The following is a 26,190-nucleotide window of genomic DNA, read 5'->3' on the forward strand; positions in this document are numbered from 1 at the left end:
CTTGCTGTAGAATGTGTGTGCATTTTTAAAGTTATTAGCAAAGGCTTAAAATCTAAACTTCTACACAAAAATAATATCTATAGTCTTTATTAACATTTGTTGTGTTACAGATCAGATCAAGGAGTAAGCGGTCGTCTATATTTGGAACAGCGCTACTCCTATAAATGAATCACATAATTTGTACGTTTCTTGAGCAAAATGGAACATTCGTGCATCTGAAACTCCCAAAACAGCCAAAATCATACAATCCAACATGGATATTTATCTTTTTATATTTCTGGTTGCAAAACCTCTACATACCTTGATTGTTTTCATTTACTGTCATATTACTTTACCTCCCTCAATCCTAAAAAATACATTCAAAACATTTAGGAATGTATTCAGTTACTCGGATTTTTTTCAACTACAAGAAATCAGTTTCTCTTTAATGCTCTTCATTCTACAGCAATTGCGATGTCTGTTATTATTTTTGTTCGGGTATCGAACAACTCGCGTCTCGATGACGTCATCTTCCCATAGCTATAAAAAAAAAAGAGGAAAAAAAGGCGAATTAACAGAAATGTGTTCACGTCCACGCGCAGTAAACCCGCGTACACACTTATACCTCCTATCTGTCCCTTTCATCGCGTCAAACTCTTTTTCGCAGCATCCGCCGGCCGCGGCACACTGACGCGAAGAGAGGAGCTTGTGCGTTACGTCATCGCGGAGGCCACACGCCGCGCCGTTAGCGCTGCCCCCCCATCCCGCCCCTCCGCCGGCAGTGCTGCGCTGCCCGGAAATTTCCACACGACGAGAGCCGGTCCGCGCGGAGGAAGCGGCTCCGGATCGGCCCGCCTCGCGCAGAGATGCAGCAGCCGACCGCGGAGCGCCGCTGACCGCAGCGCGGGACCCGCGACCCGCGCCGGACGGATGGGATCGAACGGAACAAACCCAACAGATGCATCGGCGTCGCGAGGTCGAAGCACATCGTGGTAAGTCTCGTGTAAAACAACAACAACAACAACAACAACAAAAAGTCTGCAGCTGCTGGCGGAGGAGAGACCGTAACCTACTTTGAGTTTCAAGTTTCAGCGATTGGAAACAAAATAATGATAATAATAACAACAACAACGGTGTGCGAGAATAAAACGCAAAACATTAGACAGGTGTCGCGTGTGCGGGATGATGTTTGTGTAACAATGCGAGCTTTGTGTCGCGAGGGCTCCACACAGGTGTCTCAGGTGTGACAGGTGACGCGCGGGCTGAGGATCCACCGCACGGTGCCTGTTGCCATTCTCGCTGCCCTGTTTTATTCTATGGTGGAATCAAAGTTGTCCTAACGTGTGTGTGTGTGTGTGTGTGTGTGTGTGTGTGTGTGTGTGTGTGTGTGTGTGTGTGTGTGTGTGTGTGCGTGTGCGTGCGCGCCCAAAAGCACAGCTCTTTAAAGCTCGTGATCAGAATGCGAAATGTATCCTGTCAAATCACGTCAGCACAGAGAAATTTCTATTTCTGATACTTTGAAACTTTTGCGTTGAGTGCAAAGAGCTTTACACAAAAACAACCTGAATTTGTAGCTGCTCTGTCATTTAAGAGCTGAGGTTTTGGCCTTTTTGCAGCTGAAACCATGGTGATGATCAGCGGGCGGCAGAGAGCGGAGGGACATCCAGACACGCTACCTACACAGTATTCACCACAACACAAACGCACAACACCTCCCAGCTCCAGCCGGTTGACCTGAAGTCCATCGCACAGCTTTCTTTTTTTTTAAACTTATTTCATCTTTTTCTTATTCCTCTCCGGGGATGGAATTCGGATGCCAGTCTTGTGATGTAAAAATAACTCTGGCCAATCACCGGTGACAGCTGCGGCGTGCCGCCAAACACAGACTCAAGCAACTGCTTGTGTCTGGGAAACCTTGATTAGCGCTGGTAATGTAAATAACCGACCTAAGAGGCCTCGCAGTCCAATGTTAAAGTCGGTGCAGCGTTACAGATGGAGTCGTTCCTGCGGGTCCCTCGGCGGCGGCGCTCCAATGTGGACGGCACGCGGGGATTTTCTTCTTTTTAAGGGCAGTTATTAGTCTCCTGCTGCCGATGTTTGCTGGGCACGTGCCAGGAATGAGGGTTCGGGGGTCTGCAACCAGAGAGCCAGCAAAGAATGTGGAGCCTTCTCATTTGGAGTTAAAGATAGAGGCAGCGCGGCCGGGCTCCTGGCTGACAAGTTTCTGGTTTCAGACATCCCACTACTCGTCCATGTGGGTAAAATCTGCTTTTTCAGAAAGCAGTCTGTGTTGCAGACGATTGTTTTCTCGGAGGAGGACCGGGCTTTGCAATAACAACCATGGTGCTTTATGAGAGGTATGTTGATCATCTTGATATCCCGCCACCTCGCCGCCGCAGACTTTGTGTTGGCTGTGCTGGTTTAATATCGGCTCCAATAGATCGTATCAATCTCGGTTATTTCCGTGAGTGAAAGCAGAGCACAGGAGGTCACGAGAGAGAGAACGATATCAATGTTCATTTATGAAATGGTGTCTGTCTGTAGACTTCCACGTCCACTCGCTGTGTGAGAGACGGGATTTCTTCTGCTTCCAAGATTGTTTACATCCTGAGTAGTTGTCCGCTGTTGTCATGACCTTGTTTTAACTGATGGAACCTTCATTTATTATTCATGTGTTAACACAGGGTTGTCATTTACAACAATGCTAATATGGATTATCTGCTCTGCTTTGTCATAATAACGTGTCGTTGATAACCAGTTATTATATATGTATTTTGCAGCACTCAGGCTTTTGCTGAGTGATTTCCTGAAATAACCAATATACTTGTTTCTGCACTTCCAGCGTGGTTTAATCCCTTCCCTCTTAATCTGCATTTCAAAGATTCCTCGAGCGCCGCAATTCACCGCCTAAACCGGCCGGAAAAACAAAAGTCTACTGTTGCTCGCTCCAATTTCCACACCGTGGAAATTGCGGCGTGACATTTCAATTATTGTCAGAAGTAACTCGAGATAACGATCGTCTCGCTGAAAGCGTTCACCCCGAACAAGAAATTTACAAGTGCAAACTTTTGTCTGCAGACTCTGCTTGTCTTCAGTGTGATGTGTAGTTTGCGAGGGGGGGGGGGTGCACTCTCCTCGTACTATGTTTTTATGAATAGAGTGGCTGGGATCTTTGCTGCCATGGCAACAGACCACATGACTAGCTGTATTAGATTGCCTCAGACGGTGTGCAGCGAGGCATGGTGTGAGCATTCTCTCTGCTGCGCTGCCCCTTTGAAAGTCTCGTCCTTGTCTTACTTACGCCCCCCCCTCCAGTCCCCTCAATCGGATCTCTGCACCGTAGTGTGCTTTGTTTATTTTGCACTTGTTACATTGATGTAGAAATTGAGGTCAGTGTGTGTTTACCACTGCCGGAATAAACTGCTTTGCCTGAGGGCAAAATGAGCCGTGCTCCTCTGTTGTCCCACCTCCCCCGTTGGTATTTATAATTATGTTTTTTTTGGCCATTTAATTAAGCATGAAAATGCCCACGGCCTTAATATTTCAAGCTAGATTGGAATTCCGGGTACGAGCGTGAGGCAGCTGCTGAAGATCTGGTGCTTCTGCAGGTGTTCACATCCTTCCACTTCTTGTTTAGCTTCGGATGCCGCTCAGCAAATGTGCAAGCGATTAGATAACCACAAACGGATTTGCAAATTCGATTGATCCTTGAACTCCCCTCCCCCAGCCACACATTGATTACCCATTGGTAGCTAAGCAACCATAAGTAAGCACAGCCGGCCCGTCCACCTTCGGATTTCTTCACGAATCGAAGCGACGCACGTAGGAAATAGTCAGATGATTGAAGGGCTTGGAGGCCTGTTACCGTGTCTGTTAGCATGTGAAGCTAACGTAACTAATGCTAACGGCCTTGAACACTCTGTTACCAGCAGTCAACGAGATGAGTGTTTTATCTGGTTGGTTGATACCGAGCTCACCGCTGTGACTTTCACGTCTCCGCCTGAGGGAGCTGACTTTATGGCCTGCAACACGCGGCTTGAGCTTCGGCCCATCACGGTAACGCGCGTAGCAGCCAAGCGCACATTTTGAGTTCGAGTGAAACTCTGGACCCACTGTTTCTTAAACCGCTGTGGACTCTCGAGGGGGGGAATCCGTATCTCTTGTCCCTGTGAACCGCTGAGCAAGAGCAGAGCTTGGCAACGGTAACTGAGGGTGTGAGGCTTAGTTACCAGTGATCTCGGAGCCCTTGGGTGCCTCGAGCGTCTCAGGCATTTAAAGTGAAATGATGTGGCTCCGTGTTGTCAAACGGGCTTAATGTTACTACAGTTTAAACAGGGAGTCATAAAGTCACGACACACGCTGATAAACAAATGTTTCGAGACGCGGCTGAAAATGTCAGGTCAGCACGGCGGCTTTTATAGGACGGGTGTTTGTGGACGCACACCGGCTCTGACATTACTTTCTCTCCTCTTCACCAGAATGATTGAAGACTTTGGGCAGCGCGGTGACAACATGGCAGATCGAAGGCAACTGTTGGTGGAGATGAGTAAGTGTTGAGGGCCGCGGCCCGGCGTGATCTATGTGTGTCTTCTGTTTAACTCGCTGAACATGAAAATGGCAAATTCCTCTCTGTGGCTTTCTCGGTTCCACCCGATAGATTTTAAACACACGTTGTTCAGCGTTCGATAAATAAATAAAGTGAAATAGAGTATTTTCATAGGTCCAAAATTTACATAATCTCACTATTTTTTCCAATCCACCAGTGTGGTTTTATTCATTTGATATTGAACATGTCTGAGCCTGCACACACTTTCCCTCCAGTGCTCCAAAAGATTTATGAACTAGCATCGATGTTCCGATGTTATCTGATAACGAGTAATTTATTCTTCAGGGGCTCAAGATCTGGACTCCATACGACTGTCGACGTACAGGACGGCCTGCAAGCTGCGATTTGTGCAGAAGAAATGCAACCGTGAGTACGACGCGGTGCACTCCCAAAGCCCTCCCGCGCCAATCCAAACGCCAACGCTCCGTTTCTCCCGCGTCCAGTGCACCTGGTCGACATTTGGAACGTGATCGAGGCTTTCCGAGAGAACGGCGTCAACGCCATGGACCTCGGCGACGAGCTCCCCGCGGCTCGTCTGGAAGCGGTGCTGTCCACCATCTTCTACCAGCTCAACAAGCGCATGCCCACCACGCACCAGATCGCGGTGGAACAGTCCGCCGGCCTGCTGCTCAACTTCCTGCTGGCGTCCTATAACCCGTGAGTGGCGGGGTCGCGTGACGCGCCGCGTCGGCGGCTGGTTGTGTTCTCGTGTAGTTGTGCTGACGCGATGTGAGGATCCTCGAGAATGTCTCTGCTCTCCTTTTCAGGGAAGGCCAGGGAAAGATGTCTGTCTTTGTTGTGAAGATGGCGCTGGGAACCATTTGTGGAGGGAAAATCCTGGATAAATTGAGATGTAAGCAACACAGCAAATACTCATTTTACTTTTTAATTGTGAGAAATTTAATTTTTCCTATAACGTTATTTTTTTAATATACCCGCCTTGAAATTTCCAAACACTATTAATGTCTGTATTTACTATATCTCTGCTTAGCCTCCGTAAAGGAAGAAGCAGCACTGGCTGAAGAAGTCATTATTCATTATACAAAGGATCGGGTTTATTACATAATCTACAAAATCCGTGGGAGCAGTCGCAATGGCCCGTGAAGGGAAAAAGAGGAGGGCTGTGTTGCTGGTGTATAATAAAAATTGATTCACTCTGATTTGTTTTCCCAAATAAGTGGGATAATTGTCTTGTGTTTGCTGTAATTAGCCAACTGTGGTGGCAACCGACAATTAGCTTAATTAATTTGTGTAATGTCTGCCTGCCTTGTTTCCAGATATTTTTTCCCAGATATCCGATTCTGCAGGAACGATGGTCCACTCGCAGTTCGACCAATTTCTAAGGGAGGTGCTCAAATTACCCATGGCGGTTTTCGAGGGGCCGTCGTTCGGCTACACCGAACAAGCCGCGCGAACGTGCTTCCCGCAGCAGGTGAGGGGTTCGCTGATTATGTGAGCATTGACGTCCCGGGAGGGGGGGGGGGGTCATGATTTCACCTCACTCTCCTCTGTGCCTTTCAACAGAAAAAGGTGTCCCTCAACACATTCCTCGATACGCTGATGTCGGACCCGTCCCCTCAGTGTCTGGTGTGGCTGCCGCTCATGCATCGGCTCGCCAACGTCGAGAACGGTACGCCGCCGCGCCGAATATTTAGACCCGGGGGGGGGGGCGTAAAGTTTTGCACCACAATCTTGAGTCACCCTTCATTGAGTGTGTGTGTGTGTAATTGCCATGCACACATCATCAGCACCTCCTGAGCAGTAGAGACACAGTCACATGTTTACACACATACACAGCACATCTGTCCTATAAAATGAGTGAAAATTAATCCTCTTCTCTTTACAATCACATCTGCTTGTGTGCATGTGTTTGTCCATCTGCGCACCCTCCCTCCCTCCCCCGCTCCCCCCCCCACAGTCTTTCACCCGGTCGAGTGCTCCCACTGCCGTACCGAGAGCATGATGGGCTTCCGCTACCGCTGCCAGCAATGTCATAATTACCAGCTCTGTCAGGACTGCTTCTGGAGGGGCCATGCCAGCGGTTCCCATAGCAACCAGCACCAAATGAAGGAGTATACGTCATGGGTAAGTGGAGGAGGAGGAGGAGGAGGAGGAGAAAAGGGGCGGGCTGAGGGAGGCGTGGTTGGGCCACATGCGATGTGAGGATGCTGAACGCCGCATGCAGGGGGACGGTGACGACGCCACGTGTTTTGGAGAGAGAGAGAGCGAGTTAACTCGCCCGCGTTTTCAGGATTTTCCCGTTGCTTATGTGTTTCACCCAGAAATCCCCCGCTAAGAAGTTATCCCACGCGCTGAGTAAATCCCTGAGCTGCGCCTCCAGCAGAGAGCCTCTTCACCCCATGTTTCCCGACATGCCAGACAAGCCTCTCAACCTGGCTCACGTTGTGTAAGTTCAACCGCTTTCTCTCCCCCGGACTGCCGGACGCGCATTTCTCCCCAACGTTTGATTTCATCCCTCAGCTGATAGTTGGCCTTTTCGCTGCCTCGAAGTCTGGAGTGAATCCAGTCAGTCTCGTGGGTCAGTTGATGAATGGGGCTTAATTATAACCCTGGGAATGATTGTGATCTGCAACACCGCTGCTCCCCGTCCCTCGACTTTGATGTTTTGAGTGGTGTAAAGATAACGTCACAGACTCCACAAGCGCTGGCTGAATACCAATCGGGTGCTGTTTATTAAAGGCAGGTATAGTTACACGCAGTAAGGCCACTCCTGGAGTGAACATCTGTTTGTGCGTTTATTCCCTCAGCCTCACGTTTAAGATGCATTTCACAGGATAATAGTTTAATCCAACAGGATTCAGGTTATTGAAGTTTGGTCCAACTGAGCCTGACAGTTACTGGATTTTTAAGATGAAACACGTCGTTATTATAAACAGTGCCAATTGCGTTTGGGCGAAATAGTCCTCGATTAATTATTTTCCTATTTCAGTAAACTTATTGAAAACTCTTTCTACATTTAACATATTTGCACTGCTGGGCTGGTTGTGATGAACATGTTTTCTGTTCTGTCCCTTCCTCAGAGATACGTGGTGAGTTTGCTTTGCTTTGCCTACTCAACACGTCGTAAAATGTGTCCGTACCTTTTTTGTGACCCGTAGATCTGAATCCTTTGTTTTGTGTCGCATCCAGAGTAGAGCCTCAGTCTGTGTGTGTGTCGATCCACGGATCCATTCCCCCTCTCGTTGCATGTTTTCATTGAGCACAAACCCTGCTTAACCGACCCTCTGTGACTGTGTCGTGGTGATGTGATGTATGCAGAGTCTACCGTCAACACTCCCGCACACGCAAACAAAAGTTGTGTCTGTTTAATCTACGTTTGACTTTCCGTTCAGGCCCCCGAGACCCGTGAACGTCGCCAATGACTACTCGCTCTCCCACTCCATGCCCACATCGGGGAACCCTTACTCCACCAAGAAGTGAGTACACGCCTGCCTCCGCTCGTCCTTGTTTTCCAAACTAATGCGCACGCGGGAACATTTGTGTGTCATCGAGCTCCTTCTGTTTTTTGTTTTTTTTCTTTCTGTGTGGTTCTTTGTGCTGGATGTAAATGGCTTTTATTGCAGCAAGAATAATGACGTTGAGCAAAGAAAGCCGTTGACTCGGGCGGCTCCACATCTGTTCAAAGGGAGAGGGTAAGTGACCCAGGTGTGAACGTGAGACGGTGCTGCAGCCTAAATGCACGAGTAGACTAATCCAGATAATCACCACGGGGCATAAACGGCAGCGAAGGGTTTACATCGTTGTACTTGAGGGGCTTTTTAAAGAAATGCTGGAGGAAGAATGCGCCATAAAGATATCATATGTCTACAAACGTATCTATCACAAACGTTGTGGGAAACCGCTGCTTTTGGAATGCAAGCGTCTTTCCTTCGTCATCCACTTTGTTGAAGCTGTAAAACAGTTTTGTTAAGAAATCAAAACCTGTTTCAGTTGCTATTGACATTATTTTTGTATATTTTTATCTTAATGTGATTTTCTTTCAGTAAAAGGCCTTTGAGCTCCTCTGCAGCTGCACTCGACGGGGACGGTGTTTCTTTAAGGGAACACTGGTTCCTTTCATAGCTCGTTCTTATGATGAGTGAGCGTTCTCAGCTCATTGTGCATATCGGAGCATCTGACATTGTGGTCACTGTCTGCACAGAGGCCGTATGATGCGGTCGATGTGCCCTTTGAAGCTTGACCGGCTAACTTCTGCTCAACTAACGGCTGAGAATACGTTCCGAGACTCCATGGCGAGAGTTTCCATTTGGTGCACTTCCAAAACGTGAAGGCTACACTTCCTACAATGCAACAGGATATATTGAAAATGGGTTGATTGTGTGCGTATGCTGTGAAAGTCGCTCATAGGTTTAAACCCGCAGTTTACCTTTACATCCTTTATTGATTGTCGTTATCTTTCTAGTAGCATGTGGTGCAGCTTTCATCAGGAGGTCAATTTGCAGTAGACGCTGTTTTTTTAAATCGATTTAGCCACTTGAGAAAATTAGAAAGAAAGCTAAAGTTAATAATTAAAACGGTTTAGCCTAATGCTAAAAATAATAGACAATTCATACATTTGTTTTACATTTCTTCTGATGAATCGGCGATGTTGCTCTTCGTTAATTCTGCATCGACCTTCCAGAGACGGTTGCTGAAGGAGTTTGTGATGCAGACGGGAAGCCTCTTAGAAATAAAGGAGCTACATCGCAAAGCACGCTGGACATGTTTGAGTGGCAGACTGTTTTACTTCTAAATAACTTTCCATAGTTTTAATAACAAAGCGCCGAGCGATTGATGCATGTAAACGCGCAGCTCGTGGAGCTTTTCTTTGCTTTGGCACATCCTAAACCCGTCTCCTCGCCTTCGTCACTGGAGTCTCCCTCCAACATAACACGGCCTTGTTTCTCTCCGGTCGCCCGTGAACGGCTGCTTTTCAGCCGCTCGCCCCCTCTGCCCCCTCGCCCTTTCCCCTCTATTGTCACGTTGTGTGTTTTGTGAAACCTTGCGCCGCTGCAGGTTGAACTACAACCTTGATGTTGCCGATAGGCTTGCAGACGAACACGCTCTCATTGGCCTCTATGTGAATCTCCTCCAAAACGACCACAAAACATGGTTAGTTTGTGCGGCGTGGTTTGTCCCCGGGCCTAACCTCATTGTGAGTGTGTTCCGGCGCTAACGCTGCATGCCGCCACGTTTACACACCAGTCATCTCAAACTCACACTGTTTGACCTATCTGTCTGACCTATTTGTATCGGAGTTTATTTTGATCAAAGTGAAACCTTTATTACCCTTATTATGTTAGTTTTCTATCATGGTTTCTGACTGAAATATGCAAAAGAAAAAGGGCAAAAATGTGTCAGTTACTTACCTGGTACCAAATACTTAAAAAACCTTTAGCTGCTGCTCAGGTTTGACCTCTTTAGTCTAAAATGAGTTTGTTGTGAACCACTAAATCTGTGCAAGCTGAGTTGGGTTTTATTTTACCACTTGAAGGATGACATTTTTTGTGTGTGTGTGTGTGTGTGTGTGTGTGTGTGTGTGTGTGTGTGTGTGTGTGTGTGTGTGTGTGTGTGTGTGTGTGTGTGTGTGTGTGTGTGTGTGATGGTGGTTTCAGGCTCGTCTAGCATGGTGGCTCTCGGTAGCTGATTCCGTCCGCTCCGCCTCGCTAAGAACTAACCTGACTATCCAAACAAACTAAACTTTTTTTATGTATTTCCTTTTCCTCCGTGCACGGTTGATTTATGCGTAGCGGCGTACTAACCATGTCGCGTGGTGGCTTTCCCCCCTTCACCAGTTTGCTGGAGGGTACCCATCAAGATGAGGAGCACAGCCTCATCGCCCGCTACGCTGCTCGACTGGCCGCCGACGCCGCGGTGAGACATACGCCGTATTTATTGCCCGGCCACACCTTGGCATCTGTCGTCGGTGTCCGCAGCCCAAAGTCTGTCCTTCGTGGGGGTTTTAACGTGCGCCGCAAGCTGCGAGGAGTTCGTTTCCTTTCATTGGGAAGATGGCGAAGGGGTTTTACGGGCGGTGATCATTTCTAACCAGACCTTCCACACCTGTTTATGCTCGGATCGGGTCTTGATAGACGGCCGGTGTCTTGCCTGTTTGATCGCCTCCTCCCCCCGTGAGATAAGGTCGATGGATGACATCGTGCCGCGGTAAAAAAGCCACTTGGCGTGATGTCTCTCGCTCGGCTTCACCAACAGGCTCAACAGCAGCGGATCCCCACGGACCTGCCGTGCTCGCTGGATGCCAACACGCAGCAGAGGCAGCTCATCGCCGAGCTGGAGAGCAAAAACAGGTCAGGGATGACTGCTTCGGTGATGCTTTTCGGTCCTCTGTTGCTTTTGCTCAAGAGATTCCCCGAGAGGATAAAGCGTCCTGGTCTGACAAAATACACTCAAAGCTCATGCATTACCAACAACTGCTATTATTGCTATAAACGTGTAAATAAAACCATTTATATGAAGTTTAAGACTGAAGAATATAGCAATTTATTTATATAAAATATTTTACGCACAGTGGAAAATTTAAAATTATACAAAACAAATAAAAAGCAAGTTTAACATTAATATGACAGCGATAAGTAATGTTGAATAATGATACCAAAGGGGAGAAAAAAGTCCAATTACAGGCAACAGTGATCAAGTGCATATATGCTGCAGCTATAATTAATACTTTTTTAATACAAACAATGTGACTGTTTCTACACGTGGTTAACAAACCTGCAGAGAACCATCACCCGACTGCAGCTCCTTGATGGGCTCACGGTCACACTGGTGAATAGAGAGCGCAGCCGAGGTCGACCATGTAACATGTGTACTCCGGGATTCTGAAAAAAACAACTGTACACTACCTGCTGCAGACGCACACAATCTAACCGCTAGCTGGTCAACTTAGTGGAACATTTAGAAGATCTTTCCCTCAGGAATTTATGCCCCAAAAACAGCATAAAGTGAGTAAATATCGGACCTCATCAGGCAGATACAAACTAATATTTGCTATAAGTAAGGTGATGGATTATCCACAGATTGTTTCTGGCGCCCTCAATTTGCCAAAAACAACTCTTGTTGGACAACTGATTTACCCTCAATGAGTTCATCCGCTTTGAAAAAGCGCGTCTGACCTGTGCGACCCGGTTTGTTCCTCCCGCAGAGAAATCCTGCAGGAAATCCAGCGTCTGCGCGTTCAGCACGAGGAGGCCTCCCAGCCGCCGCCTGACCGGGGTCAGCAGAACCCGACTCTACTGGCCGAGCTTCGGCTTCTCAGGTAGCTCCGCTTCTGCTCAATGCGGCGCATTCGCCCCCCCCCCGGCGCTTCGGCTCGGGCTGCTGCAGGACGTTGCCGTACATTCTGTGATGAGCACCAGATGGTGGAGCCTGCAGATGCTCAAACATCGGCCTGTGTGTCTTCGACGTGACATTATTGAATCATCACGACGTGCGACTTGTTTCCTCCTTCCAGGCTGCGCAAAGACGAGCTTGAACATAGAATGTCTGCTCTGCAGGAGAGTCGCAGGGAACTCATGGTGCAGCTGGAGCAGCTAATGATGCTCCTCAAGGTACGCCGACGACGTGCCTTCACGCCACTCGCACGCGCAAAACAGACACCTTCGTGATCACTGAACACACATTCTCCACTGCACTGGGATGATGGAGGTAACTTTCACTGCAGCGTCTCCCAGGTGTGGGCTCTCCAGCTCTGCACATTAAGGATGAGGAACGTGTGAGCACCACAAGAGGCCGCACATCTTTAGTAGTCGCGCTCCGTGGAGACCTGTAGTGTCAGTTATTAACGGTACAAAATAGAGGTACAGCATTCACGTGTTTGAGACATGACGTCTGCGTCAAGTTTGAAATCATATCAGGCTTGAACTGCATGAGGCGTGTTTTTGAGCGACGGGAGACGACCAATGTTGTGTTTGGGTCTTTTTGCCAATGCTCTTGATTATCAACAAGTGCCTTCTGTCAGGTGCGTCTGAGTACAGTAAAAGGATCTCCCTATTTACCTCCAGGGAGTCCAGAGAGGTGGTTTAAGAACTTGGGATTATGCTCCTCCACACCTCACAGGGACAATAACCTTTGGTGCGAGAATATCTTTCCCCCCACACTGAGACAGGAGTCCCTGAAAGCTGCTGGCTGAGCTGGCTTCAGCGTGGAGCAGATCAATCTAATTAGTCTGAAAGGATCAATGTTAATCCATTAAACTTGCATGAGGAAGCCACATGCTTGCCGCATCCTGGAGAAATTACTGATTGGACTTTCTCTCAATGTGATGTGGTCGTCGTTTCATGAGCCATAAAATACTGTTGTGTGTTTTTTCAGCTGGAGGAGGAGCGGAAACCCGCTGTGAGTGCGTGGAGCAAAAAGGGGCTGAAACTACCCGCTTGGATTCAGAACGATTGCATGTTTTGACGTAAAAACCAACGGCTTCTGTTGGGTGAAAACTTTGTATGTGAGATTTTGGAGACGCACGGCGTTCAGCAGACCGTTGAAGAGCTGGAATTGCTTTTAACAGCATGTTGAGGTTTTGACAAACGCAGACATGATGACAAATGCATCTTAAAGACTCCACATGTTGTACATTTCTAGCATGTGTGTGATGTTTCTTGCACATTTAGGACGAACGGTTGACATAAGACCACCTATTGGTCTGAATCGAGTGTGGCGTTTTTTTGGTGTCTGGCATCCCTATTTGTTTCCGTTGCGCGTGGCAGCTTCGCTTTGATGGGAAACCCTCTGATCCAGACTACGCTCGGTTCCTTTTCGATGCGGTTGGCACAGGCAAACTCTCAAGCGGTATCTGTGTTGCAGACTCAGGGCCCCGGCTCGCCGCGCTCTTCCCCCGGCCACGGCGCCGGCCGGCAGATCCCCGCGCCCGTCCACTCGGACTCCGCCGGCACCACTCCGACTCACGCGCCTCAGGACTCGCTCATGGGCGTGGGGGGGGACGTTCAGGAGGCCTTCGCTTTGGGTAACACGGGCACAGAGGCATGCGCTTGTTACGGATGGATGCTGCGGTTCTGGTTTCTAAATACGTTTCTTGTTTCAAAGGTCCCAGGAGGAACTTGAGGAACGACCTACTCATCGCTGCTGACTCCATCACCAACACGATGTCGTCGCTGGTTAAAGAACTCAATTCAGGTAGAGGAATGGATGAAAAGTTGTGTTTTGCTCTGTGAGGTTTTGTGCTGTTTTTTAAATGAGTTTTTCTCAAAGAAGGGGGAAGTGAGACCGAGAGCACCTCGGATTGCGATTTTGGACGTGCCGACTTGTTCTCCGAACCCTCTTCAGATCCATTCTTCACGTACAAATCGAGGTACCACCTGAAGTGCAACTGAAGAAGAGCATCTTCTGTCACGACGCCTCCGGTCTCCAGTCGTGCGACTCGCCCTGAACCGCCCCGTTCTCTGTCACAGGAGTGCCAGCGCAGCGGAGGACCGGTTCGAGAGCGACCTGGAGCGGCAGCTGGAGGGCGAGCTCGCGCTGGAGGAGCTGACGGAGCGCCGGCGCGGACCGGACAAGGCCGGCACGGTGGGTTCCGAGCGGCGTGCGCGGGCGGCTGTGGGTGGGAGGAGCGTGCTTTCGGCTACAATGCTAACTGGGCCGCGCGTGTTTTTTGGCGTTGCGCTGCAGGTGACGCTGCGGCAGTGACGGAGTTTGTCCAGGTGAGTGGTTCAAGTGTCTGAAAGAACAATCAAATGCATCGGCTATGTATACTTTAACTCTAGCGAGTTGTCATCACAGTGTTCTCCACGTGTTTTTCATTCTTTACCGACTTGATTTCTAACTAAACCTGAGCTTGAGGAAGCACCTGCCAGCACGAGTCATCATTAATCCGCGTGTCTATCCGTGATATGATGCATTGCACTCGTAACATGTCCATGTGCTTATTAGCAGATGAGAAATATGAAAAGCAACAATAGTAGAAGACACTGGACGAGGCGACGCTGGGCCGACGGTACCGAGCACTGACGACGAGAAGAATTTAAATTGAATAAATGGCTGAATTCAACCTTTGAGAATACATTTATGTAAAGGTATATTTTTAAGGTAGTACTGTGAGCCAATGTAAAGAGATTAATTCGCAAGCTGTCTATTACACCACAGGTGCCATGGAAAGAAACACATGACTTCTTTTTGCCTTTTCTTATATGAGTTGTCCAGCAAATTTACAACCACACGGTTAATCCGATTCTTTCAAATTTCCATGTTCCCGAAAACATTGAACCAGGTCATAAGTGCTTGTTTGTCTTCTGATTTAAAGTATAAACCTGTGTGGGAGTTGAAGTTACAGAAGATACATTTTGCAATATTTAACAAATGTACAACCACTGGTCCTTACATTTCTTACAGTTGCTGTCAAGTTGCTTTTGTGTTGGGTTTTTTTTGCATTTTTTTGGAGCAGCCCGATCAAATCTGCTTGTTTTATTTGATACCTTAGTGGTAATAATGCACACATGCCTTAGCAGATTGGAAAACAGAGCTCATTCAAACTGTCAATGCAGCATGTAGCTGACAACAAAACAAGCAGCAGCGCTGGTTGTCTTTACCTGACAAAGAAGGTCAAATTAAATAAATCTTATGCTGGGAAGGGATTTTGTCTGCAAACATGTACACTGTCTATTAAGTTAAATATACATATTGGTTCTGATATAAAGTGTTTTAAGATACAGTGACAACATGGATGAGTTGAATTGTAACATCAATGTTTTATGAAATGAAGGTTCGCTCCTTTGCCATCGTTTCATTTGCTAGCGTCACTGCTCTCACACACACACATCGATCTGTGGCTCTCACCAAACACGCACACTCTTGATGTATTTCCTGAGTGCGCGTGGAACTTCACTCAGTCACTTTGGGAAAGCCAATCTAAAATGTGTGAAATATAGTTTGATTTTTTTTTTTTTAGCAAGCAGTGATTTCTGCATGGTGGTGATGCACAATAATAAAGTGTTCACACAATATCACATTTTCTGTCCATGGACTCTTTCTGTCTTTCAATTTCCGTTCTGGATCGGCACACTTGAATTGGTTTAGTTTGGCGGTGCACATTTATTATCTGTCATAAATGAACCGTTGGCTGCCCTCAACCGATTGTCTATAATTCATCACATTGACCCTTCTGAGGTAACATAAAAGCAGCCATCTAGCACTGAATCTCACAGAGAGAGAACATTGCTCTCAGGCTCAGGCAGTATGAACTAACCAATGTTAGTCTTAATTATTATTGACATTATTGTATTTTTTATATAAACACAAGCCCATTCTTTCCACAAACAGGTTTCGTAAGATGGGTACAACATCTATAAATAGGTTTCTGCATAATTGAATGGCACCTTGGTGTTGTATTTGCTTTATTTATATGGTCTGTGTTATGTCTGTTCGCCCTCGTCCTAATATCGTATGTCTTTTATCAAGTGCGTGACTGCTCCCTGGTGTTAAAACATGAGGAAAGCCTCTGGGCTGAACTTCAGGTTTATTCAAGATGGGAAAACTCTTTGGATGACCAATGAGGGAACGAAGCATTGTTTTAAAATACATGTTTAACTTGCTGTCTCATCAAGGCACTAGAAATTTTGAATTTAAATACACACTGTTCATCTGATCCAATAATGTACATATACTAAAATGGTATATAGGGCTTTATAGTGGGTTCATCAACGTTTCAACATGGTGTTGAATAAATATTAATTAGCTTACATTTATTTGCGTTTATGTGGGAAAAGTGATGTGACACGCAGCGACAGGACAGAGAGCTGCTGGATGTTCCCAAAGATCAACGCACCAGGCCGTGATTGGTGCAACTTACGACCGAAGTCCCCAGTGGACCAATCAGCTTCGACGCCGGTGACCGGTCGTCCAATCAGCTGCCCTCTTTCCGCTCATCGTCTATCGAGAATGGGCGTTTGAGGGTGGGGTGACTCAGCCGGAAAAGGAGCATTTTTTAAACACCTAATAACCTGCGGAACCGAGTTCACTGGTGAGTCTCGTTTGCTTTCCCCACCCGTTTCGGTGTGTATCGTAATTCGCGTCGTCCAATCACGGCGGGTTCGCGTTGTAAACCGGCGCGTGTGGCCGGTCCGCGCGCTGATGCGAGCGCTGCCCGTATGTCGGATGTCACCACTCTCGCCGAGTGTCGACAGGGACCAAAATTAGCTCGCCCTAACTTGACGGCTAGCTCTACGAAAATACCCGAACCCGAACTGCAAGCAGCGCCTCCGCCGATAAAAAAAAAACCCATTCATGGTTTTATTTGGTTCTGCCGTTGTTTCACTGTCGTCTGTTTCCACTCATCGCTTCTCATTTAACTGTCACTCTCGAGGCGAAGCGGCGTTAGCTTCACTCGGCGGCTAACCGGGTTAGCTGCTGTGGAATCTCACACATGAGCAAAGAGGGTCCCGTGTTTCCTTCACTTAAAGCTGCTCATGAGCGATGCACATGAGGAGAAGAAGAAGAGGGGGGGGGGGGTCTTTTGTCTGGGGTGGAAACTGGCAAAAGCAAACTTTTCTTAAGACTCATGTGCCAACTGGCTGGTTTAAATCCATCCTTCTCTGCCCCCCCCCTGCCTTCATATATTTAAGCATGAGGTTCCCCCCCTTAAAAAATGTTTGCACAAATAAGTCTGATCTCTCTTTAGAACACATTCTGCACTCTTAGTACTCTTAGATACCAGGCGACCATTAACCAGCCGAGTAACAAAGACCTCCTTGATGTTTTTTGAATGTCGGGTGGAGCTGCCATCCTTCACCCCCCCACTGGATCAGCCAGTGCTGATGTGGAAGTAGCCTGTTGATTTATTACATCGCCTGATGCTCTCATTGATTGATAAACCAATTCTGACCCCCCATTTCAACTCCCAATGACTCTTGACGTTTGCGGCATCTTTGGGGTCACTTTTTTTCCCCCTAAATCACAGCGTTTCATTTAGTTCGTTCTGCTCAGCGGTTGCTGATTCTATCCAACGGCTGAAGTTCCAGTTCAACGGTCTTGAGACCTTTGAGACCACGTTTAGATGGACGTGAATAAAACGCAGCATCCCAATTTATTTTGGACGCCCGGTCCAAAAAAGTAGGTAGAAATCCACTCGACTGTGAATGCACTTTGTGGGCCAGTTAAATATGTTGAAGTGCACATTCCTGGTAGATTACTTTTCGTTGTAAAATCCGTCCTCGTGGTATTGTAAGTCTTATGTTATGTGGATGTTTTGGTATCCAATAACCTTTTTTATGTTCACAATTATTTAATCCGAGCTGGATTAACGTTGTATTTTAACACTCAACAGTTCGTGAAACAACAAAGCTGAGATGATTTTAGCCTTAAAGATGGTTAGGTGATGTCTTTGGTTTTTATTTTTTGATTTGAAGGACATCTTCTCTCCAAAACAGGCCTGCAGGAGACGTGTTTCACACCTACGTGGTCCAGTATTCACATATTAAATTGGGCTGCACAGTCTGAATGTTTTTCTCAGGACACCCGTTGCTTCACCTCCGTCAAGTGTCGAGCCCCTGATGTGGGACCGTATCCGTCTCCTGCTGCTCGAGGCCCGTTAAATGCACATTTTGATTTAAAGGTGAATTATTGCAGTCACAATCAAAGGCAACCTGTGGCACATGCGTCCTCTTTGTCGACATGCCACTTATGAAAGCTCTGTTGTGATTACTTTAAGCTGAAAAGAACACAATGATGTGCGCTATGGACATAATTTCACACTGTTGGAATTTGAAATAAGCTTTAGAAGAAAGCATCTTCTTAAAGCTGCCACTGTACTTACAGTGATTGAATAACCATAAAGACGTAAAACTAACTGGAAAAACGAGTGATCACCATGGTTGTCATTGTTACTGGGTTGAATTAATCGGGCGGTGTTTGCGGGGGTGAAATCAGGAGTCTGTGGGCTCTGTGTAGAAGTTCCTCATGTGTGGGTTTAAAAGTGCCCCCGGCCGGCCTGCTGGTGGCACCAGAGGAACTGTTTGCAGTGAGCACACTGACCCAATGATGTGAGGATTTGACCTCTCGGAAAGAAATCCCTAAAGCATTGCTGGATAGTTTGAAATATTATTCACCCCTTTGACAGGAGGAAGCTCACACAACCTCAAACCTTTTGTTGATGAGCACTCTCAAGGCCTTCCACAGAGGCAGTGCAAAAAATAAATGTTTCAAACAATAATCACCCTGTGACCACGTGTAAGAAACTCACGGCACAAACGGCTTGCACCTAAAAATGAATGTTCATGCGTTACTGGCAATGTGGGTTCACCTTTGGACTGATGGTTGTGCAATATGGATCGTTTGTATTGATCTCAGTCTAGACTTGCATTTCATTGTGTGTTTGACATTGTATACACAATGTAACGGGCTGTAATGGACCTTGAACATAACGCAACGAAATAAGGATAAAAGTGAAACAAGACCCGAGTGATTGGCTGCTTCTTCATGCATAATATTCCCAGCTAAACATCCCAGCTGTGTTGTCCGGGCTCTGTTGTTATGGAGCTGTGTCATTTGATCAGTTTGCCATCATGCCCGTTCACCGGCCGTCCCACGCACACCTTCGCACCGATTATGTTTGTCATTAAGTCACACTTTCAGATATTCCAATATTAGGGCTGTGGCAGTTCTTGGTGTATTTTGATATGTCGCCCGTCTCACAATTAGTTGTTGCTCAGCAAAAGCTGCAACACAAATGTGAGGTTGCTGATCGGTTTGTTGGTTAGACAGAAATTGAATGCGCCTCAAATTTAGAAATTGATTGATTATCCCTCGGTTCGGGCTTTGGGACAGGATTAACAAAGGTTATTTTAATTATGGATTACTCTGATTGTTATATTAACGATTCGTTGATTGGTCTATAGAAATGCAAGTTCCAGAGCCCCCTTCAAAAAACAATATTATTCACATTTCAACAGCTTGAATCAGTGGATTTGTGCTGCAAATTACAATTTAATAAATGATGTAAATTGCTTGTGATACAGATTTCTTGATCGCCCTTTCGACGTTTTTTTAAAATCTATATGAATGGATTAGCTAATGCGGTTCATTTTCATCACACTTCCGCCTGCCATGTGTTGCGTCATCATTTCATCAGCACCATTCGTGTCAGGATCTGCTTTCTCTCCCCCATCAGAAATCACATGACTACTTTCAAGGTGAAACTGGTTTGCGCTGCATTCCTTTCAAAACATATATGTGTATATATAATCATTACAAATAAATAATAATCGTCCCGGTTGACCGGATCTCGAGGAGCCGAGGTGCATTGCTGGATCCGAAACCGGCCGTCGTGCACGCGGGGGCGACGAAATGTAATTCGGGTGGTGCTGAAATAGCCCACCAGAAGGAGCAGGCAGCCAGCCCCGCCGGTCACGTGGTGCAGGGCGCAGCGACGTCATCGGGGCAGCGATCTGTGCGGAATAAGCAGACGGAGGGAACGAGACCCGCAGGCGCGGCTCTGCTTCAGCTTTTGCATCGTTCCTGTTGGCGTTTTTTTTTTTTTTTTTCCCTTCCTCTCTCTCTGTAATTTATTCCCGGCCTGCTGAGAGAACAGAGTATCTGTTCCAACATTTTTAGACACCCAAATGCCCGGTCCCACCGAAGCCCTTTCCCCAAATGGAGAGAATAACAACGACATCGTCCCGGACAACGGAACCAACATCATTCCTTACAGGAAAAATACGGTGCGAGGAGAGCGCGCCTACAGGTAAATCTGTGTACTGATCCGCATTCCGTCCCGTGTACATTTCTATGTGTAACATCATTAAAGACGGAACGCTGGTGCAGACGGAGAGCTGCATTCCGGCCTCCTCTTCCTCCTCCTCCTCCTCCTCCTCCTCTGTTGCTCCGCAGCCATCGTCTCCCCCGTGTTGTCTCCTGTCATGTTAGCGCTCCGGACACGGCCTAAGTTAGCTTAACGCACCGTCTGTTGCCGTGTGTGTGTGTGTGTGTGTGTGTGTGTGTGTGTGTGTGTGAGGAGGCCAAAAACATAGCGAGCGCCCGCGGTAATGTTGTCGTGTGTGTGTGTGTGTGTGTGTGCGGTGCGCAGTGGTACGTTTCGCTAGCAGCGGATCGCTCGTTTAATGACAGGGAAACACGCCGCTAGTGGATCCCCGTCGTGACATGACACAGCTACACAATGACGCCTCACGACGCACACACGTCTCTGTGTGTGTGTGTGTTTGTGTAGGTGGCGCTTTTAATGTGCTTTTAACCTGCAGTCCAAAGCCTGATCCTCACCCCGCCCCCCCGGACCGACCACACACACACACACCCTGTCTGAGCCCAGACATCAGCCCCGCTGCCCGGCTAACAAAGCATGCTAGCAGCGCGCACACACACATCCGCTTTGTTGACATGAGACCCCCCCCCCCCCCTTCCCTCTCTCGCCTCCCGGAGGAAGCTGCTCCTGTGCGGCTGAGATAGCCCGACTTGACCGCGCGGGGGTTTGTTGTCACCCTGCGTGCACGTTGGGTTGTGATGATGATGATGATGATGATGATTTGTCGATGATGATGTCAGTGGCCATGAGCTGGTGAAGAAGGGTGTGTGCGTGTGTGTGTGTGTGTGTGTGTGTGTGTGCGTGCGTGTGTTTTTAATGCAGCTGTCCGGTGTTATTTTTATCATTAAAGAGGAGCTGGTTTGCGCAGCACTGTGAAGGGAATTAAAGATGATTGCAAACTTGATTTTGAGGTTTGGGATAAATATTACTGAGTACTTCTTTGTCATGTACATGTGAACTAAAATACACACCCTGCAGTGCGCGCGCGCACACACACACACACATCAGTTAGTTTGTGGGCTTTGAAGGGCCGACTTCCAACAAACATTCTGTATTTTTACATTGCAGGAAAAAAATGAAGGCATCCGCGTGTTGTCGTGTAAATTGATTGATTTACTAATTACATTTTCTGATTGGGATCAAATAAACCACTAATTAAAAACTGAATGGAAAGGCACCTTGTGGTCTCTAATGTATTTGGCTGGTCAAGTATGATCACTGTGTGGGAAACCCTGTCAATGAGCCCCCCCTCCCTACTCCCCCACCCCCAACCCATTTTATGCATTTATCCACTGGCCAAGGATCAACGTTTGAGATCCCTGAAGCATTTTTCTGCGGTTATGCATTTTTTGTGTGACCCTGATTGTCCTCTGTGTAAGTGGGGCGTGTGTCCTGGAAGTAAGCAGGAAAAATTACATCTTTCTAAACCAACTTTGTTGCCTTCTGACTATTTACACCAATCCGTTTCACACTAAATGCAAGAAACAATTTTTTTTTTCAAAGTAAGCAACACGAAAACACATTTTCAGCGTGTCCAATTCGATAACTGAACTGAAACGGTTGCTCTAATCCGGGCACGTTGCTTTTCTTCTTAAATGTTGTGGTTTTTCTGTTGCAGTTGGGGGATGGCGGTCAACGTATATTCTACCTCAATAACCCAGGAGACTATGAGCAGGCATGACATCACTGCCTGGGTCAACGATCTCGTCAGTCTCAACTACACGAAAGTGGAGCAGCTCTCCTCAGGTGAGAGGAGAACCAAACACGGCCCCCCCCCCCCGTACTCCTCCCTCTGCCCAACGGCGCCGTTTCAGACGGGAGGCAGGTTTTAAGAGATTACATCTTTGCCTGTAGTGCGGGGGGGGGGGTCAACTCATTCTGTGTAAGCTGGCAGCTAAAGCAACCTGTGGAAACCTGCTAGCCTTTCTAGCAGATAGCTGTCTATAAATAAACTTGTAGCTTGCAGTGTTCTCTCGCTTTGACCATGTAAAGCGGCTTGTTTGGTGCAGATCACCTGTGTGTGCTCTCTAGTTGGATTCATGTGATTTCGATCACAAAGTTTGCTGCCCTCTTTTCGAAAAGGATAAAGGCCTAACGAGGCTTCAGTTAATATTAGCCACGTCAACAAGTATCTGCATAAATAGTTTCTTTTTAAGGAAACCGGGTCAATGATCTGCAGTCCCTGTGCTTTTTTGTCTTCTTCTTTTTATTCCCGTCATGTTAAATCCTGTCCCAAGTCTTTGAACTTTCCACGCAAGGGATTATGTACTGAACTAACATTTAGTTACGTCTGCAGGAGCTGCGTATTGCCAGTTCATGGATCTGCTCTTCCCTGGCTGCATCAGTCTTAAGAAGGTCAAGTTTCAAGCTAAATTGGAGCACGAGTACATTCACAATTTCAAACTGCTGCAGGCCTCCTTCAAACGGATGAATGTGGACAAGGTGAGTTTCTCAATGACGCTCGGACCTTGTTCAGGATAATTACAATTGCATTTCTGCTCCACACTTTATCTGCTTCGAGTAAACTGAAGTGAATTACCCTTTTTTTTAAATCTCTCCTCGCCCCCCTCGTTTCAGATTATTCCTGTAGAGAAACTGGTCAAAGGCAGATTTCAAGACAATCTCGATTTCATCCAGTGGTTCAAGAAGTTCTTTGATGCCAATTACGACGGTAAAGAGTACGACCCAGTTGCAGCCAGACAGGGTCAGGATGCCATTCCCCCACCTGACCCCGGTGAGCAGATCTTCAACCTGCCGAAGAAGTCCCACCATGCAGCCAGCTCCCCCACTGCAGGTGAGCCCCTCGGGAGGAAGGTTCATTGAGTCCTTCCCAACTCTGAGAACAGACGCGTTGTGTAGTTCCCTGTGAGGGAATGACTGTGTATCCCCGAGTAAAACACCCCGTGTGCCCGCTTCAGGAGCGTCGAGGTCGAGCTCCACAACCCCCAAGATCGCAACCCCGACATCCAGACCTTCGTCCGCCAAAAAGATCCCTGCACTTGCGACACCGATTCCTGCCAAAGGAGAGAAGGAACTGGAAGCACAGGTCACTCATCTTACCGAGCAGGTGTGTTCATGCCTTTACGTTCCTTTTTTATTGATCTGTTTTTGACTTCTGATGTAGTCTTGTTTACATTCCTTGTGAGTCAAAATACAAGACGAATGTCTAAATAAACGTAATTTATCCTGTACACAAGATCTAACATGCAATTGTTCCATTGTGCGATCCAACCTGTTTCTGTTAAGTCCTTCTGCAACTTGATTGCCCAAAGTATTCTATTTAAAATGCTACCAAATGAGTGTTTACTAGTTTTAATTGGACAAATGACTGATTGAGAGATTATCTGAACAACGATAAGATGACAGTTGAGTTCCAATCCATAGAACAATCTAGTAAGTAATTTACTGTGGAGGACTCATGTGACGTGTGTGCGTCTTTATCTCTTGTTTGTCTCGTTGATTGTTGTGCTTATCTGTTGCCTTTGGTCTTTAAACAAAGTCCACATTGTCCTTTTTTTAAAAATGTTTTTTGACTGTAAACATTGTTTCTGCCGTAGATGGAGACATTAAAGTCGGCACTGGAAGGAGTGGAGAAGGAGAGGGACTACTACTTCAGCAAGCTGCGAGAGGTGGAGCTGCTGTGCCAGGACCAGGGGGAAGAAAACGCTCCGTTTGTCGATCAGCTGATGGAGGTCCTTTACGCTACAGACGAACAGGTGAGTCCGCGGCGCTTCTTTGGATCCCAAAGGGATTTGGGGAGAGTTTCTTTGCAGCATGAATGGCATTTTGCCCCTGGTGGTAATATCGTATGGATTTAATTGTGCATTTTGAATGAGATCACCTGCCTTGGTGGGGAATCATTTGTCGCCAACATGAGCCTCCTTCTAAATGTCTAGGGTAGCCCACAGACTTTCACATGCCATTCAAATATATAAATATATATATATGAGGTTATGTAACGTGTTATCTCACAGTGACAGTTATTGATGATGGCATTTCCGCTCAACTGAACACGAAGGGGACCTACGAACAGAACAGCCAGCAACACATCATTCAAGCCTGGGGGAATTTAGAGAAATTTTAGCTGGACCGACTGGTTGGAGCAGAGAACTAAAGCTCTTTCAGGAGCAGACTTCAGTAGCATTCAATCTTAAGCCATCTAACCCCTTCATATTTCCTTAGGAGGGAGCAGAGCTGGCTGAGGGCGACGGACAGGAAGTGGATCAGCGAGCCCACGAGGAGGCGCCGAATGATCAGCAGGAGGAGCAGGATGAATACTGACCGCCACCATCTCTCACCGCAGCGACACCCCTCTTTTTTTAAATATGTGAGAACTGTTACAGGATTTTGAATCTTTTTTTTTCCCTCATGGTTTTCCTTTTTTGTTCTCTTTAAGACTGAGCACATGAAGCAAACATCCTGAGTAGAAGCAACGGCAGTTTTTTTTTTAATCGTCATTTTTTGTATCCCTCTGCTCACTGTTCAATGTTTTTCGTGACCTCGTGGTGAACTGCTGGGGAAGGTTAGTGGTAATAACCTCCACCAGCGGAACAAGCTCAGACCATCACAGAAGTTTCTAAGGGACTGTGTGTGCGTGTGCGTCTGTGGGTGCGTGTCTGCGGAAACTCAAGTCAAATCCTACAGTAGACGTGATGAAACGCTGAAGTTTAGACGGGTAACTGTTTACCTGCCAGTGCAAAGTGTTAACTTCCCAACTTCTCTCCTTCTCATTTTAGTTTTTTATTTTATTTTGCATATCAAAAATAATAATCACAATACCGCAATAAGCAAAGCCCTGAAAGGGCTCGTAGTAGCTCTTATTTAACCTCCTTTCATATGTTGCACTGACATTTGATTCTGTATTGGACAATCTGTCCGTAGACTCTCACCATATTTATTATTGTTAAGCCTTAGAAATAGTGCGAGGTTCTGCATTGCATCCTGGCGAAGGAGGACGGTACAGTCAATGAATTGTGAATACAATGTAGTACAATGCCAAGTTTTGACTGTTTGACGACTGTCCTCGCAAATTTTTCGAGATTTCCGATAATCAACAATGTGTTATTCAAACCACGCAGGGCAGTCTGGTGATGTAGTTGACCTGGAATGCCATAAACGTAGGGAAGAAACGCTATTGTGGACTAGTTTTATTATGATGCAGCATTTTAAGTTAGAAACCTCAGCTGAAAACTTGACAACTGGTCTGTTCAGATTTTCAAAGTTCTGTAAAGTCTTTTTTTTATTGTTTCTAAACCACAGGTTTTAGGAAGAGTCGGTTCACTGAGTAATTTGCCATGCTATATTCCAGTTAGTACATCGTATACCCTTTCTTAATATTGCATTTACTAATATTGAACTTGGCAGTGCACCATAATGCTTTAGTTATATATTATTATGTAAATGAAAAAGAATGTAAACATGTACTGTCAATAATTAATGAATGGTAAATGTTTTTTGTTTTTTTTCACGTCCCACTCATTATGCATTCCCCAAAAAACGTGTTGCATGTGTGCATTTTATTTGTGAATAACTTGACCTGCTTTTTACATATTTAATAAAAAAAAACCAAGTATGTTAAGTGAGCTTTTTGTATGTTTAACCTGCTATTTTGAAGATGTTGAGATTCGGATGAATTTGCTGTAATAAAATTACGTTTCGAGTCCATGGGAGTGTTGTCACGTTACTCCAACTAGAGCTCGCCACAATTTTAAGAACTTAAGTAGAACTTAAGTCATCTGCTGCAGCCGGAAGTTAGAATTTACTGTTAAATTTGGTGCATTTATAAACATTTTGGTAAATCCACGATTTATTGGGTTGTTGCATT

The 26,190-nt window shown here is 46.6% G+C and overlaps 2 protein-coding genes across 35 annotated transcripts; both read left to right on the top strand.

Annotated features, from left to right (window-relative positions):
* Positions 1-533: 533 nt before the first annotated feature.
* dtna (dystrobrevin, alpha) lies at positions 534-15,563 on the top strand. Of its 33 annotated transcripts, none has more exons than XM_078099889.1 (23): positions 641-971; positions 4,458-4,525; positions 4,871-4,951; positions 5,029-5,242; positions 5,353-5,438; positions 5,863-6,017; positions 6,110-6,215; positions 6,504-6,670; positions 6,868-6,992; positions 7,939-8,022; positions 8,170-8,238; positions 9,602-9,697; positions 10,381-10,459; positions 10,799-10,893; positions 11,748-11,861; positions 12,057-12,153; positions 12,917-12,940; positions 13,406-13,565; positions 13,646-13,735; positions 13,811-13,910; positions 14,011-14,125; positions 14,228-14,259; positions 14,489-15,563. In XM_078099889.1, exons 2-22 carry the CDS (start codon positions 4,459-4,461, stop codon positions 14,243-14,245), a joined length of 2,142 nt encoding a protein of 713 aa, XP_077956015.1. In that variant the 5' UTR covers positions 641-971; position 4,458; the 3' UTR covers positions 14,246-14,259; positions 14,489-15,563. The 33 variants fall into 33 exon arrangements, with proteins under 33 accessions (XP_077956038.1, XP_077956040.1, XP_077956039.1 ...); XM_078099888.1 differs by having other exon boundaries at positions 14,492-15,563; XM_078099894.1 differs by having other exon boundaries at positions 9,632-9,697.
* An 899-nt stretch (positions 15,564-16,462) lies between these two features.
* Positions 16,463-26,028, top strand: mapre2 (microtubule-associated protein, RP/EB family, member 2). 2 transcript variants are annotated; one of them, XM_040171236.2, is made up of 8 exons: positions 16,484-16,574; positions 20,162-20,291; positions 21,985-22,112; positions 22,663-22,808; positions 22,944-23,160; positions 23,285-23,433; positions 23,924-24,082; positions 24,549-26,028. In XM_040171236.2, exons 2-8 carry the CDS (start codon positions 20,170-20,172, stop codon positions 24,645-24,647), a joined length of 1,020 nt encoding a protein of 339 aa, XP_040027170.1. In that variant the 5' UTR covers positions 16,484-16,574; positions 20,162-20,169; the 3' UTR covers positions 24,648-26,028. The 2 variants fall into 2 exon arrangements, with proteins under 2 accessions (XP_040027171.1, XP_040027170.1); XM_040171237.2 differs by lacking the exon at positions 20,162-20,291 and having other exon boundaries at positions 16,463-16,574.
* Positions 26,029-26,190: the final 162 nt, after the last annotated feature.

Source organism: Gasterosteus aculeatus, chromosome 3, assembly GCF_964276395.1.
Source record: "Gasterosteus aculeatus chromosome 3, fGasAcu3.hap1.1, whole genome shotgun sequence".
Lineage (NCBI taxonomy): Eukaryota > Metazoa > Chordata > Actinopteri > Perciformes > Gasterosteidae > Gasterosteus > Gasterosteus aculeatus.